Source organism: Aphelocoma coerulescens, chromosome 4 (assembly GCF_041296385.1).
Source record: "Aphelocoma coerulescens isolate FSJ_1873_10779 chromosome 4, UR_Acoe_1.0, whole genome shotgun sequence".
Classification (NCBI taxonomy): Eukaryota; Metazoa; Chordata; class Aves; order Passeriformes; family Corvidae; genus Aphelocoma; species Aphelocoma coerulescens.
The window spans coordinates 2,067,997-2,085,751 of NC_091017.1; the positions used below are offsets into that span (position 1 = coordinate 2,067,997).

At 51.5% G+C, this 17,755-nt stretch overlaps 3 protein-coding genes across 4 annotated transcripts; all 3 read left to right on the forward strand.

Moving 5' to 3' along the window:
• Positions 1-1,488: 1,488 nt before the first annotated feature.
• On the forward strand, positions 1,489-13,968 carry LOC138108905 (interleukin-8-like). Of its 2 annotated transcripts, none has more exons than XM_069012055.1 (5): positions 1,489-1,518; positions 11,837-11,962; positions 12,291-12,420; positions 12,947-13,030; positions 13,519-13,968. In XM_069012055.1, the coding sequence occupies exons 1-5, from the start codon at positions 1,509-1,511 to the stop codon at positions 13,529-13,531; spliced, it is 363 nt and encodes a 120-aa protein (XP_068868156.1). In that variant the 5' UTR covers positions 1,489-1,508; the 3' UTR covers positions 13,532-13,968. The 2 variants fall into 2 exon arrangements, with proteins under 2 accessions (XP_068868156.1, XP_068868157.1); XM_069012056.1 differs by lacking the exon at positions 1,489-1,518 and adding an exon at positions 3,413-3,492.
• Positions 13,969-14,860: 892 nt separating this feature from the next.
• Positions 14,861-15,852, forward strand: LOC138108906 (alveolar macrophage chemotactic factor-like). The gene is made up of 4 exons (XM_069012057.1): positions 14,861-14,942; positions 15,114-15,243; positions 15,395-15,478; positions 15,582-15,852. Exons 1-4 carry the CDS (start codon positions 14,879-14,881, stop codon positions 15,604-15,606), a joined length of 303 nt encoding a protein of 100 aa, XP_068868158.1. The 5' UTR covers positions 14,861-14,878; the 3' UTR covers positions 15,607-15,852.
• Positions 15,853-16,154: 302 nt separating this feature from the next.
• LOC138109227 (C-X-C motif chemokine 2-like) lies at positions 16,155-17,682 on the forward strand. Its single transcript, XM_069012304.1, has 4 exons — positions 16,155-16,218; positions 16,712-16,847; positions 17,136-17,219; positions 17,321-17,682. The coding sequence occupies exons 1-4, from the start codon at positions 16,155-16,157 to the stop codon at positions 17,478-17,480; spliced, it is 444 nt and encodes a 147-aa protein (XP_068868405.1). The 3' UTR covers positions 17,481-17,682.
• Positions 17,683-17,755: the final 73 nt, after the last annotated feature.

Consider the following 17,755-nt stretch of genomic DNA (forward strand, 5'->3'; position numbering starts at 1 on the left):
GTTGGGGATTCACTCTTGCGCTGTCTGATTCCCTGGTAGTTTTCAGGGTATTTTCTTTAACACCAAACAGGTGATGATGTGTTCTCCTCTGATCCATATGCAGGGACACTGTGTGGCTCCTAGTGCCTGTGAAAACACGGATTTCTGCTCCAGTGGGAAAAACCTGTGCACTTTATTGCACCAGGCAATGAGGAAGGCACAGTCAGTCATGCAACGTGTCGAGTGCTTTTCCATAGTTAGCTGAGTGCTGAACAGCTGTTGCAGCTGTACCTAGTGTGTAATTCTCAATATAAAAGATGGAGATGGCTTTGGATTTCTGTGGGAAGCAGCTGAAGGCTTGCTTGACTGTTAAATAAAGTCCTATTTACTCTGTATTGATGTACATTTTAATGGTGTTTATCTGGAAATTTTCAGTACTGCCACACTTGTTGGAGAGAGACTTTGTGCAATGCAGAATTCACTAACTCTCCTACCCTGTTTAACGGGCTTTGCCCACGGTTGCCATGGAAGGCTTGCCTTTGGCATGCCCTTCTGATTCATCCCTGAACAAAAGGTGCACCTGGAGTCACAGAGCTGCACTCTTCCTATGCAGCTTTGTGCCCTCAGAGGGTTAAAGCCCTGCTGGCTCTGGTCATAAATAATTTTCTGCTTCACCAGGGTCAAAGCTTTCATGTTCCTCTTCCTTTAGATCCTTCCAGGCCCATCTTTCAGATGCTGCAGCACGTGGGGCATTTCAGTCTGCACTGGGCATCGCTCAGTATTGCTGCTCTGGGATCAGTTTATATCTTTAGGCATCATTTCTCGAGCTGGGAGCAGGGACTATCTTATTTTAATACGCAATAGTAGGTGACAGTGCTCTGTCACCCCTCAGCTGATGCCCTGTGGGCCTTGTTACATAAAAGGCAAATAAAATGCTTTGTGAACTGTCTTGCTCCTCAGAGGTGTTGCGTCGTCAGCCCTGGAGATCAAAGTCCTTTTTCAAGAGGCTGACATCAGCACACACTTTGGTGTCCTTCCTCTTGTCCCTGCCTCAAACCCAACCTCAAGAGGCTGTGTTCGGAGAAGCGTGTCTGTGCTATGGAAATTTACCCGGCTCAGTAAAGCTGCTTTCCCACCAGCTTGGAAAACCCCTCACATCTGTGTGCCAGCTTGGGCCTGGTCATATGTCAGGCTCTGTCTTGTGCTGTCACCTTGGCTACGGAACAGTGAAAGGGCTGGATTAGTCCTTGTGGTGTTGTGTCACTCAGGGATACCAGGACTCACTTTTTCTGGAAAACTTGAAGCAGGGAGCTAAACAGGCTGGCTTTCACCACAGATCTTTCGACACATTCACAGTAAATCTTTAGTCTGGACCACATCCAGTCTGTGCTCCAGCTGCCAGTCCACCTTGTGGGATCCTGGAAGCACCTCATCCAGGCTGGCAGGTCACCTGTCACCTCCACCAGTAACTTGGGCGGGGGTCCCACTGTATGGCTTGCTCTTGGAGCAGGGATTGCTCCTTCAACAAGATGCATACAGGTATGGAATTCCTTGAAAAGTACTCAGTAGGACTGATCAAGTTCCCAGCAGAGGGGGTTTAGGGAGGTTATTTGGATTGCCAGATAGGAGCAGCATTTTTCCTCCTATGTGCAGAGGGGGTGATGTTTCCAGTTGCTGCACACCTCCATCCGCCTCTACTTTCTGAAGAGATTTATGAGCTCCAAAACTCAGGTCTTGTACATTTTAGGGTTATCCCAAAGGGAAGATTTTGGGTATAAAATACCTAATCGACACCTGGGTTTTGCAAATGTTAACTTGAGCAAGTTCTTCTCTTTAGTAAAAGGTTTTTGGAAACAAACAAGCAAAATTGTCCTTCCTTCCTGTGGGCTAAATGAAAACAAAGTCAGAATGCTCCTGAACTTCAGGAAGTCTGAGATTCAAATCTGCACTTGGAGCCTGGGCCAGTCTCTTGATTTCCATTTCAGAAGTGGAAATACCATGCCATAGATTGAGCCAGGAGTAATTGGCCAGACCTTGTGTCTTAACAGAAAGTTTTGAGCAGACAGGTAGAAGGAAAGATCATGAAGTGTGAGATGGCGAATCTCTGACCATTTTATCTCTAGTCACCAGCATTTTTAGAGCTGAGTGGCAGTGCAGGGAGGAGGATCTAGGCTGGAGCATGATTGCCAGGGAATGGGGGTTTAGTGGAAGCCATTTCCTATGCCTTAGCAAAGCCAGGGAAAGAAAGTCAGATTCTCTGGGTATAAGAGTTTATCATTAAAGGCCTGAAAATAAACTATTCCAAACACATTTGGAAAGGTACCTGAGTGTGATGGCTTATTTGAACCTCGTGATACCATTTCCATGCCCTTCTGGGGAAAAGGAACCTCCCTGATGGATAAATCATCCGGGACAGAGGTTTTCAAGTGCAGCCTGCAGGGTGCTGGAGGCTTGACAAGCCTCTGCGTGCAGCCTGTCAGGGGATTTATTTTAAACCAAGGCATTGTGTTTTTCTGGGGTATTTATTGCACTGTGGATGAAGGAGACGTGGCCCAGGCCTGGCAGCCCCGTGATGGAGAGGGAGACTGTGAATGGGACTAATCCTATGGGAGGGCTTTTCCTAGAGAGAACCTGCTACCGCTTTGAATATAGGCAGTTTGAATATTTTCCAGTGCACACTGATGGTTTTAGTGACTTTTCTGAACTCTGTTTCTGGCTGCCTCTGTCCCAGGTAACCTGCCACAAAGCAGCTGGAATAGTGAGAAACCACCTCTTTTGCAGTGTGCATCCTCTTTATCGTGGTTAGGGAAAAACAAGCTCAGAGCTGCATCTGTGTGGAAATACGAACAACTTGGAGAAGTCCGGCTGCGGAGCCCCTTCAGCCCTCAGGGCTGCGTAAAATGGGTCACTGGGAATGTGTGAGCAGAATGAAAGGAAAGAGGAGAGCCTGTTAATCCTGGGTTTTTTTGGCTCCTTGGGCATGCATTTAATGTTAAACTCCTTTCTGACTTTAGGGATTAGCACGTGCTAAAAAGCTCTGCTACAAAGAGGGGAGAGAGCAGCAGGGCATAAGCAAAAGGGTGCTCCTATGCCTGTGAAAGCAGCCAGTGATGTAGCAATTTTATTGAAACATTTGAAAAGGGATGACAGAAGCCTCTAGGAAAGGACTCAGAGGGTAAAATGTCAGTAACTCGTCTTCTTCTCATTAGTTCAACTCATTTCCACCTGCTGCCCATCACCGGGTAGCTGAGGGAGGCAGGCAAAGACACTTCCCCCCCCCCCCCCCCCCACCTCAGGTGGAATACTTTGCAAGGAATTGGGCAGCATGGCAGTTCCCAGCTGAGCCCAGGTGCAGAGGCTGCCCTTGCAGCGAGCTTCCTCCTCCTTGTGGGAGGCCCCAGGACCACCTTTCTTCGCAGAGAGGCCTGGGAAGCACAGTCTGTCTCCAGAGGTGTCAGGGCTCTTGCTTCACTGCTCCTCTCACAGTTACTGATAGCAGTCACACTTCCATGTGTAAGTACACACAGTTTTTCTAATTGCTTTGCTGTAGTTTATTCTGGTGGCTCCCACTGAGTTGCAACAGGAGCTTGTTTATTCACTGAAATATGCCTTGGCCTCACCTTGTTTCAGGGGCAAGTAGAAGTCTCTATTTGCACAGTGTTTCTCTTGACCAGGTGTTGTCAGGCAGTACTTTGAAGAACGCAGGCTGGTTGGTGTCAGGGCAACTTGTCAGGGAAGCAGTTGAGTTTAAATTTACTCATTGTTAGAGTTCTGTGCCAACAGCAGTTTTCTAAATGGTTGAAAAGATGGTCTTAAGGGAAGAGTTGGTTTTCCCTAATGAAGCTGCAATGTGGAGAGCAGCTGTTAGCCTGTTGTGAGCCTGTAGTAATAGCCTTTTGGGTTTTTTGTGTTTTGTTTCTTTGGGTTTGCTCTTTCTGGGGAGACATGTAAGATTTTGTGTGCCTGACCAGTCTTGTCATGCTGGAAGTAGAAGGATAATGAGAGAATGAGTGGATGGAGGAGCAGAGCCAGGATTCTGCTTTTTCCACACAAACTTTCCCATTGTGTCTTTGAACCAGCCTGTCTTTGTCAGTGAACCATTGTCTACAGAGCAGAGCCTTGGGGTTAGGACAGTATTTTTACTTCAGTTTTAAATACTTGTAACTTGAAGCTGTGGCTGCCCCATCCCTGGAAGCGTCCAAGGCCAGGTTGGATGGGCTTGGAGCAACCTGGGATAGTGGAAGGTGGAACTGCGTGATGTTTAAGTCCCTTCCAAAACAAACCAGTCTGTGATTCTATGTGCAAGTGGCTGTAGTGGGCCTCTGCTGTGACTCTGAAATGCAAGAACTTAACTCTGGTTATGTGCGCCTCAAAAGAAGGTTTTTTCTGTAGGTGTGGTAGGAACGTGGGCTTGAGGTTGAGCAGGAGGGTGACTAACCTTAGGAGAGGCTGGGGAGGGAAGGTGTGAGTGTGCTGCTGTTTATGCAAACACCCTGATAGCTCGAGCACTCCAGAAAATAGCGTAGAAACGGAGGAAATATCACCAGGAAATATCACCTGGGCAGGGCAAATAGCTGTGGCATTACCTGTGAGGAGGTAGGAGTGTGATGGCTCGGGAGCTGACGCAGAGGTGTGATTGGGTCTGCACCTTCGCCTGCATTGCCCTGGTCTGAAGGAGAGGAGGAGGGAGGGGGAGGTGGGCAGGGCTGAGAGGATGTGTCAGGAGGAGCCTGGCACAGAGGTGATGCAGGGGCAGTGATGGGCAACACATCTGCCTCCTCTCTGAACCCAGGTGTGCCACCTTGGAGCTGCGTGAGAGCTGGAATGGGGAGTGTGTGACCTCCTGCACATCATCACATGTCTGATGGCATCAAGGCAGGATGCAGTACCCTTCCTCTCCTTGCCTGGAGCAGTGCAGGCACAATCCTGGGGCTGATACAGCTGGAGTAGCAAAAATATCTCAATGGCATTTAGCACTGTGACCTTTAAATGCTTCCACAGGCTGACCCAACAGCACAGAAAACACTTTGGGTGAGGCAGGGCTTGATGGAAATGTGCTGCGAATCACACTCCTGTTGCTGTTGGTCTCTCAGTCCCAGGCATGTGAGTTTGGGACAGATAAACACAATTTCCTTTAGTATGACGAATTCAACTGGGGAGGGCCCGTTGCAGTTGTCTCTGAAGGCTTGGATGAGTGTTGCAGCAGTGGGATAGACTTAAAGCATTGGTTTGCATTGGCTGTAATTTCCCAAGTATTAAAATTCCCAGCTTTTGAAGACGTTTGGCATGGAAGTGCATTTTATCCACTCTCCCTGCAAAGCTCTGCATTCTCTGCGGAGCAGCTGAATGCCCTCCAGTCCCATGGGGTGGCTTTCCCAGTATCACTCCCCTCCAGCTGGAATGATAACCAGTCATACCAGACAGGAAAATCCAGGCTCAGGGTGGCTCGGACATAAGCGTCAGACAGGCTGGTTATATCTGCCAGTCTCCAGGGCTGGATGCTTCCTAGGAGGCAGCTTCCGTGAGCCCTGGGGAAAATGCTGCTCCTTTCCACAGGCTCTCTGTCCTTTATCTTTCCTCTCTGCAAAAGTGTGGCACCCGTGTTACCTTTCAGCAAATTAGCATCCAACAGTGTCTTGGGGGAAGCGTGTCTGCAGGATGCAAAACCCAGGAGAAGTTAGGAAAGAGGTTTGCCCTGAGCTCTGCTAAACTTGGATGCCATCGTCACTCCTCTTTGGGATTCAGTAAAGAGTTCCCAACTGTGTGCTCTCCCAGGATTTAACCGTGAACAGGGCGGGATCACACACAAAACTGATACAAGGGGGCAGCCTGTGCTCTGCTTGTCCAGTGGCTCCCAGTGGGAAGCCTCAGCTGTTGTGTTTCTGGACCTGCGTGACACTTAACAGCTTCCAGCTGTTCCCAGGTGTGCGGCTGAAGGGTCTCAGGCTCCTGTCTCAGCTTAGGACTGCTTCACCTCCCAGCTTTCCAGCTGGGAATAGAGCCAGGGCGCACATGCTGGAAAGGCATGGCACATCAGCTTGCATCTTCATGCCTCTGGCAAAACTCTAGGTATGCTAACAACACGTCTCTGGCGTTGGGAAGACAGGAGTGATGTAGATTTCATCGAGTCCCCCAGCCATGCAGGAGAAAGAAGGCAGCTCTCTGTCCTCCTGAACGTTGAGGGTGATCGGTGCAGCAATCTTCCTCAAGGTCCCTTTACATTGCTGCAGGGTCTGCGGGGTCTAACCTGCATTTCTGGATTTCCAGGATGCCTCCATGCCTCTCCCCACCCAAAAACCTCCCCTAAACTCTGCTTTGCTGCCGAACATCAAGACAAGCCAGTTCTGCTACTACTCTTGCCTGGGAATTGAGCAAAGAGCACCAGCCTCTGTGTTTTGGGAGAGGAGGAAGCCCTTCTTTGATTTCAGCTCTTAACCTCCTCTGTCCTTCTCCAGGTCTGAATTCTGGTGGTTCAGAAATGCTTCTGAAAGCTGCCTTTCAGGGGAAAAAAGCCCTTCTGTGATGAGAGCAGGCACGTGTAGCACCTACAAAGATGTTAATTCCTTTGTTCTGTACAGTCAATTAGCTCGGATTGTGATCCTCTGCCGGCGATCTGGGTGCTTGGGCAGATCCAGTTTTTCCTTGCTAGTCTGCTGACCGTGACAGTGGTGTGTGCTGCTCTCTAGTGGTCCCGGCTCCGAGCCTGCATGCACTGCAAAATGAGAACCTAGGTGGTGCTTTTTGATATATATATTTATATACATATATGTTTTAAGTTTATTTTTACACAGCTGCCTCGTGCCATGGCAAGCCTAAACCTTGTACCTACACAATTCCAGCATTTAGGCTGCCCACGTGCCCCCAGCCCCAGCTTGGAGGCAAGAGGAAAGTCCCTCATTTTGTTGTGCTTAGGTTATGTTGGGAAACATCTTTCCGAGTGCCTTCCTTGTACTCCACATGGCCAGAACTGCCAGGTGAAATGCTCACTCCTGGCTGCCCCAGACAAGATGGGAATGTGGGGTGTGGAAGGGAGGGGAGATACCCAAACAGCTTCAGGAATGTTCTGGATCCAGCACAAGGCTGTACCCTGCGACAGATTTGAGTCTTTAGGCCTTATTCGTTTTCAGGGTGTGTGTCGTAAGTGACAGGCGAGATTAAAGCTGAGGAAAGATCAAAGCGGGTTTCATGGTTTTTATGGCTTTGTGCTTCTTGGTTTCACTTTCATGTGTCTCCTGGAGCCTTTCTTCTCTCCCTGTGCACTGCCCTTTCATCTCCCTCCCCGTTTCCACCTGGCAGGGGGGAGCTTGGTGACCTTGCAGCCTGGGGCATGGTTTGTGCGCTCGACCCACCTTTCTTTCACCCCCCAAATCTGAGCAATGCTGCATTATTTTAGTCCAGGACAACTCCTTTCAGTATCAATTCTTTCAGCTGCTGAGATTTACGTCCTTTGCAGAAGTTGGGCTGGAGTTTATCTGTCTCTTCTGGGAGCATCTCCGGGTATGAGGCGCTGAAGTCCAGAGTGCTGATTCGGGGGTGCTGGTTCCAAGAGAAAACTTGACAAGGGGCTTTCCAAGGGGAGGGCTGCTCATTTCATTGGTATTGCAGCTTCCTTCTCCATGACGACCTGGATTTCCCCTCCTTACCATGTGCACTTCTACTTGCTGCTGGAGAACAGTTGCCCTTGGCTTGTTTTTTTTTGTTTTTTTTTTTTTTTAATATAAAAAACTCTACTCCTATGGTGGATTGTGGGTGAAATGTGGAGAGAGCATCTTCACCACGGGAAAAAATTAGGGAGACACTTTGCAAGAAGAGGAGGGGCCTCAAAGCCTGAAGTGGACATGAATGAAAATAATGACTCTGGGTTTAAGCCCCAGAGTGATGGTTGAGTTTGGGTCCATTCCTGGCATGGTTTTGCCCTTGTGTGTGGTTGAGGAGAGGCACTGGTTTGCTATGGATGACCTACTGTCTTCTGACTTAACCAGTAGAAAATGGGTCACGGCCATGTCAGACTCTACCAGAAATAGTAGTTATGGGTTATTCTGCAAGTAATGAGACAACTTAATTATGGGCTCAACTGAAGTGGAAACCACGGGTAGCTGGAAAAATAGAAAATGCTTATCCAGACTCTAACCAAACTTGTAGCTGCATTTATCAGGATGTCAGACTCCAAGGGGAAGGGGAGGAGACTGCTGTAACACTCCTGGAGAGGCTGGTACCAGGACTGTTGACAAGTGTTTGCCTGAACGTGCTGCCCAAATAGGAATAACTCGGCTCCAGCAATCGCAGCCTTTGAGTTGAGCAGAAACTTCCTGGCTTGTGAAGCAGAGGCTGGATGTAGCTGGAAGAGTTTCAAGGAGCATGTTTTGGTTTTGTGAATGGACCTGGAGTGCTTCTTTGGTAGCCCCAGAAGGAAGTGCTCAAAGCCAGAGACGTTCCTCCCAGCCAGCGAGGATATGTAGAACATCAGGTTGAAATGGGGGCAGCAAGGCAAGTTGATGGGCACAGCTCGCTTGTAATGCCCCCAGCCACTGTCCATTGGCTCCCTCCTGTCCATTGGTTTCCCTCCTCATCCCATTGCTCCACAGCCTGGGGTTGAGCTGTCGCTGTCACACGACACCCCGATGCAAATGGCCAACGGCGCCCGCAGGCTCGGTGGCACCTGCGGCGTCTAGACTGGTTCCTGTGTCCACATGCAAATGTGTGGGGAGGGAGCCAGGCCCATGGCCCCAGTGACACTTTCTGGGAAAGCCCTTGGGTCCCATTCCTGCTTCACATCCTCCGTGCCAGGCAGAAGTGCCATTGAGGAATAACACCGCTTCTCTGCTCAGCGTTGGGTTCGTTTTGGAGTAACTCAGACTCGAAATGAGTCGAGAGCTCGAGGGGGTGCTGGGGTGTTCTCCACGGTGCTTTTCTAGTGGCAAGGACAAGCTGGCACAGCGGTCCGGGGATTTTCTCCTGCGCTTGCTCCATGCCATTTGCATCTCTGGGGTGGCCGGGACATCCCAGAAACTGTCCCCGCTCTGGGGTTGGGTGGCGACAATGTCTGCTATTGCTGTCCCTTCTGCAGAAAGCTGCTCCACAGAGGTCCTACGACTCAGGATGGACTGGGGAGGCAAGAATGTTGCATTTACATTTCTTAACAGTTTTCTTTAGTTTCTCTTGTTCTTGCTGGCAGCCTTTCTCCATCTTCCTTATCTGATCTCTCTTTCCATAGTCCCTTCTTTAGCCCTCAGCATGCCAAATACTTTTGAAGATGCCAGAGCAGGTTTCTTACCTGCTTGCAGAGGTGTCACACCACTCTGCTGTCTCCAAAAAGGAGCCAAAACCACGACTTTGTCCCCTTGCATCACCAGCAAGTCATGCATCTTCACTTGAAGACAGCAAGTAACAGTGAGCTTGATGTGTTGCTCACCCAACCTAAATTTGGACTGATTTCGTTAGGCTTTGGCTAATTCTGGTGCTCTCGTGTTGACGCTGAAATATGTGTGGGTTTCAGGTTTCTCGGGTTTCAGCAGGAGGCATCTTTATCTTTGAAGCAGGTGAAGGGCCACAAACCACAGAAGATTCACTGCAGTTGGGGTTTTTGGGGGATAATTGTTTTAAAAAAAACCCCAGTTTGTTTGGTTTTTTTTCTCCTGCAAGGAGCCCTGAGTGAGTTGTGGGGAAAGGAGGGGTAAGCTGAACAATGGTTTCAGTGAGGCTGAGAGGTTTGTTTGCTGCAGATGTCTCTGATGCAGCCTCTTGTGAATCCTCCCTGAAGAGCTGGCATCTCCATGGCATTGACGTTGGGGTTGGGTTTCTGCCTGTCCTGGTAAACGTGGAAAAGGTTTTCCCTGTGGCCTTTAGGTGCTATTTGCGCCACTGTTTCTTGGAAGTTTCTGATTTAGGTACCATGGGCAGGATTCAGCAGGTGTAAAAAATACTACAAAAATCCAATTAAAATTAGATAAAAAATTAATAAAATTAAAATCTTGCCTGTACAGGGGCAGCTGCTGCAGAAAATAGAGAAGCTGTGAGGGTGCTCTGTATGTGTTTCAGTTAATGCTGGCCTGGATGCAGCCACACGTCCCTACATGAGGGCCACTCTTCTGAATTCCTGGCATCCAGGAAGCAGTCAGCTTAAATATAGTCATGGGTCACATCCTCAGTCTGCTTCTCCCTTTGCAGAATTTACCACTCGTTGTGCAGAAAAACTGCCCACTGCCACAACTGCGGTTTTTCCTTCTGAGAAAACACCACAGTGTTCATCAATTACACTTTACTCATCCATCAAAGTACCGTGGCTGCTGCCGAGCCCCTTCACAGACCCTCTCAAAATCCATCCAGCTGATGTTTCTGTGGCTCCTGCTCCTTTCCAGGGTCGGCAGGAGGCAGACACCTGCGCTGCGGCCACAAATCAGGGACATGATCTGGCTCATCTTGGTCTGTCCAGGGATAATAAATTGCGTGTGTCCAGGGATAATTTTCCTCTTGTACCAATTTCATTAAGCACTGCCAGCAATGCTGTTGGATTCCCCAGTCCTGGAAGAGCTTCCCCAGTCCCGGGTGAATGCTCCAGCTCCATCTTTTCCACAGTGCAGCTCTGTGGAAAGTTGCTTTCACTTCTCTTGTTTTTTCCCAGCTGTAAAAAGCAGGATCATTTTAAAGCCAGGAGCCTCAGAAAGATTTTCAGATGATTTTTATGCCTCCATAGCAGTTTGCCTAGGTGACCAGTCATCTCTCCTGATAAATTGCTGTCTTTCCCACAATTTTTTCCAGGAGACTCCCACCACAACCCAGCAAAACCAGTCCTTGGTTAGGTTCCTTGTAATAACTCTCTGCAAGGAAATTGAAAACTCTGAAGGGATTGAATAAAAATCAGTTTTTAGGCCATCTCCTCTTTCACTGCCATGACAGCAAGGCACTCATTCTTTCCGTAGGACTTTGGGAATAGCTCATGGAAGTTGTCTCTGGCCTCTCTGTGACCCTCGTGTCCTGGGAGTTAAACTCTTGAATTGTCCCTTGGACAAGCACTTCACAAGACTTTTGGACCTATGTCAGAGGAAAAACTGAGATTTTCAAAGAGAGATACGCAGCTTGAGTTTGAGTGGAAGACCTTTTTTTTTTAATTTACCATTTTATTGCTGTATAAAATGCTGATGTGATTTGAGAGCTCCAAATTACAACATTATCACGCAACCACATCTCTTTTCTTCTGCCCTCTTCCTTCCTCCTTGCCTCGCCGCATGTCCCGTTCCCCTTTTGCTTCCCGACTGGTGACTTTGCCAACTTCATTCAGGGCAAAGCCCCCGTCCCACCAACACCGGAGTGCAGGGGGTGCTCCTGTGGCCATCCTGGGTGTGTTACTCACCTGGCAAGCATGGAATTTGAAAGAGCTGAGTGGAAACATAGAGCAGAGAGATAGTGATTTTTTTTTCCATGGCATGGTGTGAGGCGTTTTCGCTGATGAGAGAGGCAGCAAAAATAGCATGGGGAAAATATAGCCCCAAGAAAGAAATATGTAAATGTCTGAGTACACTAAAAACCCCCCTGCTTAGTCAGGGGCTTGTGCTCTGCTTTTATTCTGGGCTTTTTTTTGTGGCTGAGGGGGAATGAAGGGTGATGTGGGTAGAAACCCACAAGAAACAAGGCGTGGGGGAGATTGTGTGGGGAATCCAAACGTTGCACTTCGTCCCAATGGCTGGTTTTAATTAATAATATTGGCAATTGAGCTTCTGGGCTGGCTGTGGGGAGCATCTGAGAAATGACATCACCTGTCTCTGTGCTCTGCCAGCCGGGTGTGACTGCTGAGGTGTGAATTTCGTGCCTGTGTCGGAGCGTGACCCTCCCCAATAAATAGGGGTGTTTGTGCGCCTAGTTCCGCAGAGCATCTCCGGGGCTGAGCCTTCCCTGAGGATGGGAGCGCCGGCTGGGGTGGGGACGGGAGCCCCCCTGCTCCCATGGCTGCTGCTGCTGCTGGTGATGTCCCACTCTGCCCACGCAGGTGAGCTCCAGGTGGCTTTGCTGGCATCACTCGCGTCCTGTGCCCCGAGGGACTGGGGGAGCTTGGGATCCTCCTGCCTGTTTAGCCGAGGGCTTGCCTTGTAGCCAGGGAAGAGCACGACTATCCTTTGCAGGGGTTTGGTTCAGCTTTCGGGAGCAGTGTGGGAGCAGGGAACTGAGGTAGAGGTGCAGGTGGCAGCTTCTCACTGTGGTCCCTGCAGTGCTGTCAGTGAAAACACGGGAAGGGAAACTTCCTTTAGCTCCCAGAGTTGCTGCATCCCTAACGGCGCTGTCTGTGCCTGTAAGTTGCCACCTTCTGTCTCTCTCAGCCATCCTGGAGGTGAACGGGAACCTGAGCTGTAGGTGTGCCAAGACAACCTCAGAATACATCAGTCCCAAGAAATACGAGAGCATTGAGATAAGGCCTGTGGGCAGCAGCTGCAGGCGCATGGAGATCATGTAAGTGCTGTGGGCTCTGCTGCTGCCACCATCTCGCTTCTCCACCGCCTTGCTGGAAATGAAACCTTTCCAAAAATGCCACCAGCTCACTTGCTGAGAAACATCAGGTGCAGAAACACAAGTCCCCAGGGCCTAAAGGAATCCTTCTGGCAGGGGAAAATGTACTTTCCTCGTGCTGGAGCAGGGGGTGTTTGCAGCTTGGAGGAAGCACTTCCTCAGACACTGAGTCAGCATGAGCCGTAACAAATCTTCCCAAATTTTTGTAGCTGCTCGATGTTGATACATTTGTAAAGCTCCAGAAAAAGTTGTCTTTGAGCAATGTTCTGGGCTTCAAGTTTCTGCTCCGTGTTGGAATGTCTTGCATCTTGCTTGTTCCCGGCTGTGTTGTGGCTTCCTCTGTCTCTGGCGGCTTTCTAGAATCACTGGCACTGTGAGTGAAAGCTGAGTTTTCCCCATCAACTCTGGCTGCTTGAATCCCTGCCTTTGGAGGGGACAGGAATGCTCAGGAACTCTCCTTGCATTTCAGAATTAAATTAAGAACCTCAGGGAAGGTGTGTGTGAATCCCGAAGCCCCTTGGGTAAAGAAGCTGCTGAAGCGCATTGCCAGCATGTAAGTTGTTCGATGGAAACCCCTGTGGCTCAGGTGGCCCCAGACAGCATCCCAGCACATCCATGGTTCTAGGAAGCTCTCATGGGCCCAGGAGCTCTTGGAGGGGCTGCTGCTGTCCAAAGGACCCACTTACAAAGCGATGAGGTGCAGCTCTTTGCTGTGCAAAGCAGTGTTCAGACCACCACCACCTATCGGTGGGTCTCCCTGGCTTATGCACAGTGCTGCGCTTCCAACCCATTTTGGGGGAAAAACCATGAGGGGAGCAGTGGCAGGAGCATGGTTTGCTCATGGCAGATGCAGTAGTGTGTTGATGCTGGGCTGGGAAAGCTGCCCTCCTTCGTTGTGCCTGTGCTGGGTTTGTGGCCATCCTGGCGAGCGATGCCCACCCCGGGGAAGCGGCAGCGACTTCCCTTGGCTGGGGCAGGAGCTTCCTCTCCCGGACCCACTTTTCTCTGAGTTCACGTTTCTCCTCCTTCTGCTTTTCACAGGAAGAAAAGATAAGTTTCCTGCTAAGGAAGTTGCTGCCCAGAGCCCCGAGGTGAGCTGGCGGATGATGCCCAGGTGTGCAGACCTGGCTGCTCCTCACTTTGGCCTCGCTTCATCCCCTTCCCAAAAGCCCCACATCTGGCTCTGGTGGCAGTGGCAGTGGGGAAGGTGGCTCACTGCTAGCCCCAGCCCCATGGCAAGTTTGTGGGGGTGTTTTCCCCTGCTCTTGGTCCCTGGATCAGTGTGAATATGGATCCTTCATTTATTTAGTTGCCTGTGGACTGTGAAGCCGTTCCCTGTCAGGGGCTGCTCCTGCTTCTTTAGGAATGACTTTGTGACTCTTTCCATGTGAAGTGCTCAGTGACAGTGTGTGTGTCTGGGGGTTGTGTGGCACAGTGTGGCATGTCCTGTCCTGAGAGCTCAAGCCCAATAAAATTCAGGATTTTTCCTTCTGTTGTATTTTCCCTGGATCTCCTGGCTTTGAAGCAGTGTATGACATAGAATCATAGGACACCTTGGGTTAGAAGTAACCTCAAAGCCTGTCCAGTCCCACCCCCTGCCGTGGGCAGGGACACCTTCCACTAGACCAGGTTGTTTCAAGGTCCATCCAACCATGGACACTTGAAGGGATGGGGAAGCCACAGGTTCTCTGGGCACCCTGTGCCAGTGCCTCACCACCCTCACAGGGAAGAATTTCCTCCCAGTATCCCATCTAACCCTGCCCTCTGGCAGTGTGAAGACATTCCCCCTTGTCAGGGGTCCTTCCCATCATAACCTGTTACCTCCCTTGGTGGTGATTTGAGGGCACAATATTGCTGGTAGAGAGATGGGACAATCCTGCCAAAGTGCCCCACATCCAAGTGATGGAGCTGGGATTTACAGGTGGCTGTAAGGCTTTAAAAGCCAGTCCAGGCCAATAAAGAAATACATTGGGAATGGGTGTGAGGTCACTTAGCAGAGTTTTGGGGTAAAAAAATCAAAAGCAAATGTCACCAGAGCACTGCTGGGCTGTGCTTGTGGGGGAACAATGTGGTTGTAGGAGAAATGGGTAATACCTGATCATGCAGGACAGAAAAGCACCCCAGAAAGCCTCTGGGCTCGTGGGGCTGTGTGCGCTCAGAACAAAGTCAGAGGAAACAGAAAAGAAAGGAAGGGGAAAGCAGAGCCAGTTTCGGGAAGCCGGGCCCCCTGCCAAGCCCCAAGCCACATTTTATCGGCAGTGTTGCAAACTCAGCGAGCGCCGTCAGCAGGGAGCGGGGTCGGGCAAAACCACCGCGACCCCGGGGCCGCCCGTGCCGCCTCACTTCTCCTATTTCCCGGCTCAAATAGGGGGATGCTGCCGGGGCCGGGGCTGGGGCCGGCATGGCTGTGCGGGTGGCCCTGCTGCTGGGGGTGCTGCTGGCGACCCACCACCCTGGCGACACAGGTGAGGCTCCCCTCAGGTGGGTTTGGGGGATGCTGGGGGCTGTGAGGCTTTCAGGGTTTAAAGTGGGTGATCCTGCTGGGATGTGGTGGGAGATGCATTGCTCAGAAACGGTTTTGGGGTTGGCAGCGGGGTTTGGGGTGATGCGTGAGCCATGGCCGTGTGCCCCTCCAGCAATCCTGGAAGCCAACGGCAACCTGAGCTGCCGCTGCCTCAAGAGCACCCGAGCCTTCATTTCTCCGGAGAAATACAGCAGCATCGAGGTCTGGCCCGTGGGGAGCAGCTGCCGGCGCCTCGAGGTGGTGTAAGTGGCTCCCGGGGCTACGCAGCCTCTGCTCCCCCCGTCTGCCCTGAATTACTTCGGTTTTGTGCTCGTTTTCTTTGTGAGAAGGGTGAGAGGCTCAGCTGTCTGCAGGAGGGGAAGTGACGTTGCTGAAAGGCTTCGCGTTTTCTAGGATTAAGCTAAAGAGCCTGAAGAGGGTCTGCGTGGATCCTGACGCCCCTTGGGTGAAGAAACTCTTGCAGGACCTCCCTCACCTGTAAGTTCCCCCTTCCCCCTGAACACCAGGGGCTCCCAGCGGGACCAGGGGCATCCCGTGGGAACCTGTCTTCACACGTTCCTCCCCCTTCTGCTTTTGGCAGGAGGAAGAAAAAGCCTCCCCGTTGAGGAAGCTGCTACCAGAGGCACGGCCAGATGTGCTGGGCCCAAAACTGCCTCCCTTCCCCATCCCACTGTCGCCTTACCCCAGTCCAGAGCGGAGCATGCTGCTGCCTGAGCCCCTTTTTATGCCTTTAAACCCTTAAAAATGCCTGTCCCTGCTTCCAGCCTCTCCCATCCCATAGCCATGTCCTGGGTGTCCCTTTTGGGCATGACCCAGCAGGCCCAATAAAGGCAGCAGGCCTCTGTCGCTGTCCCTTGCCTCCCTTACTGTGGCATGCTGGGGGCTTGGGATGCTTGGGGCGGGAGGCGTGGGGGGCACCAGCCCTCGGCCAAAACCACGGGAACTTTGAAGAGGTGGCCACGGCAGTTTCCGCCTTTTTTGGCGGGGAGGCAGCACAGGCCACGTGCAGCGGGGGGAAGCGAGGGCAGGGAAGTTGAGGTGTGGGGCAGCCCCTTTTTCCTCCCCCTCTGGTGCTTCCCAGCCTGCAAAATCCCCCTGGGGCGGGGGCCTGGCTATAAAACAGCCCTGGCGCAGCTCGGGGTGGGTGGTGAGGATGCGGCTGCTGCCGGCAGCGCTGGCCCTGCTCCTGCTCCTGAGCAGCTCGGTGCCGGCAGGCGGTGAGTGGCTTTGGGTGTCCATCCATGTCCCCCTCAAAACGCCTGGACAGTGGCCTTGGGTGTCCCAGATGGGGCTGAGAGTGGGCTCTGCTAAGCTTTCAGATTTGTTTCTTGCCTATCTTTGAGCTCAAGTTTGTCTTTTAAACCCTGTGGCTAAGCTGGAGTGGGATACTGGGTCTTGAGAGGGGAGGTTTTGCCTTGTGAGTTTGAGACGCTTCTCTTCCAGACCCTATAAAACTCAAGTGCTTGGTGGGTGGGCAATGGGTTTAATTCATAAGATGTTGGTTACATTTTCCAACCCTGCAGCTAAACGCCCTCCATATACAGGAAAGGAAGCTTTGAGGCTGTGCTGGGAGGGATTAGCCTCATTACAAACCCCATTAACAGCAGCCCATGGGTGTCAGGGAGGGGATGGGATAGTGGGGAGGGGGATGTCCCCATCTGCCTCCCCCACTGGGGGCCGAGACCTGGTGTGGGCTACCCTGGCACACAGGTCTGTCTCTGGAGAGCCTGCTGACCAACATGAGGTGCAAGTGCATCAAATCCACTGCCCACGTCATCAACCTGGGGCTGATCCTCACCATCGACATTACCCCGCCGGGCATTCACTGCAGGAGGAAGGAGATCATGTAAGTGGGAAGCCTGGAAACCAATTCCTGCAAATTGCTCGTTTGTGCACTGGTGCAAAAGTACATAGGGAGGCAAGCCCCCAAATGCTGGGGTGCCCCTTGCTTCCTGATTTAAAGGGGGTTCCTCCCAGTGTGGCTCGTTGTGCTAAGGTAAAGGCCCCAAAATTCCATGTCTCTGCTGCCCAGGGTTCGTATCCATGCCGAGGGAGCAGAGGGGTTTTCTCTGTGGGTTAGAAAAGCTTTGGGGGAGGGGCGTGCATGGGGCTGAGGGGTCTCGTGGCCTTGCAGCCTCACCCTGAAGAAGAACAGGCGGGTGTGCGTGACCCCCGAGGCGCCCTGGATCCAGCTGCTCATCCACAAGCTGATGCAGAGGTACGTGATGCCCGGTGATTGGAAAACACACGGCCGTGGCAGGACCATCTCTTCCCCCTGACACCCCTGTTTTCCTTTCTTTCCTCCCACAAAATCTGCAGGAATGACACCAAAAAAGCGTTGCCGCGGCCGCGGCGGGAAGCACCGTGCTGCTGGACCCCTCAGAGACCCCCCACGCCATCCCTCCCACTGTCCAGATCCAAGGAGTCCATGGTTATGAATTCCTCATGGGACAGCAATGGCACAATCCCCCTGCCCTGAGATACACTGGGTTTAGTGGCACAATGCTGGTGCTTCCTCTGCTCTCTGGATTTTGGCAGGGCCAGGAGCCTTTCCCTGCTTTCCCTGACAAAGGCTTTCCCCTCAGGCACCCGCTGTCTCCCTCCGTTTCAGGTGCCTGTGCTGTTCCCGCACGCAACCGCAGCCCATCCTGGCTGCCACCAATAAAAGGATGAATGTGCTTCCCCCCTCGGCTGTGGCAGCTCTTTCTGCCCGGATTTGTGTAAAAATTGGGAATTTTGGGGTGGGCATTTAGG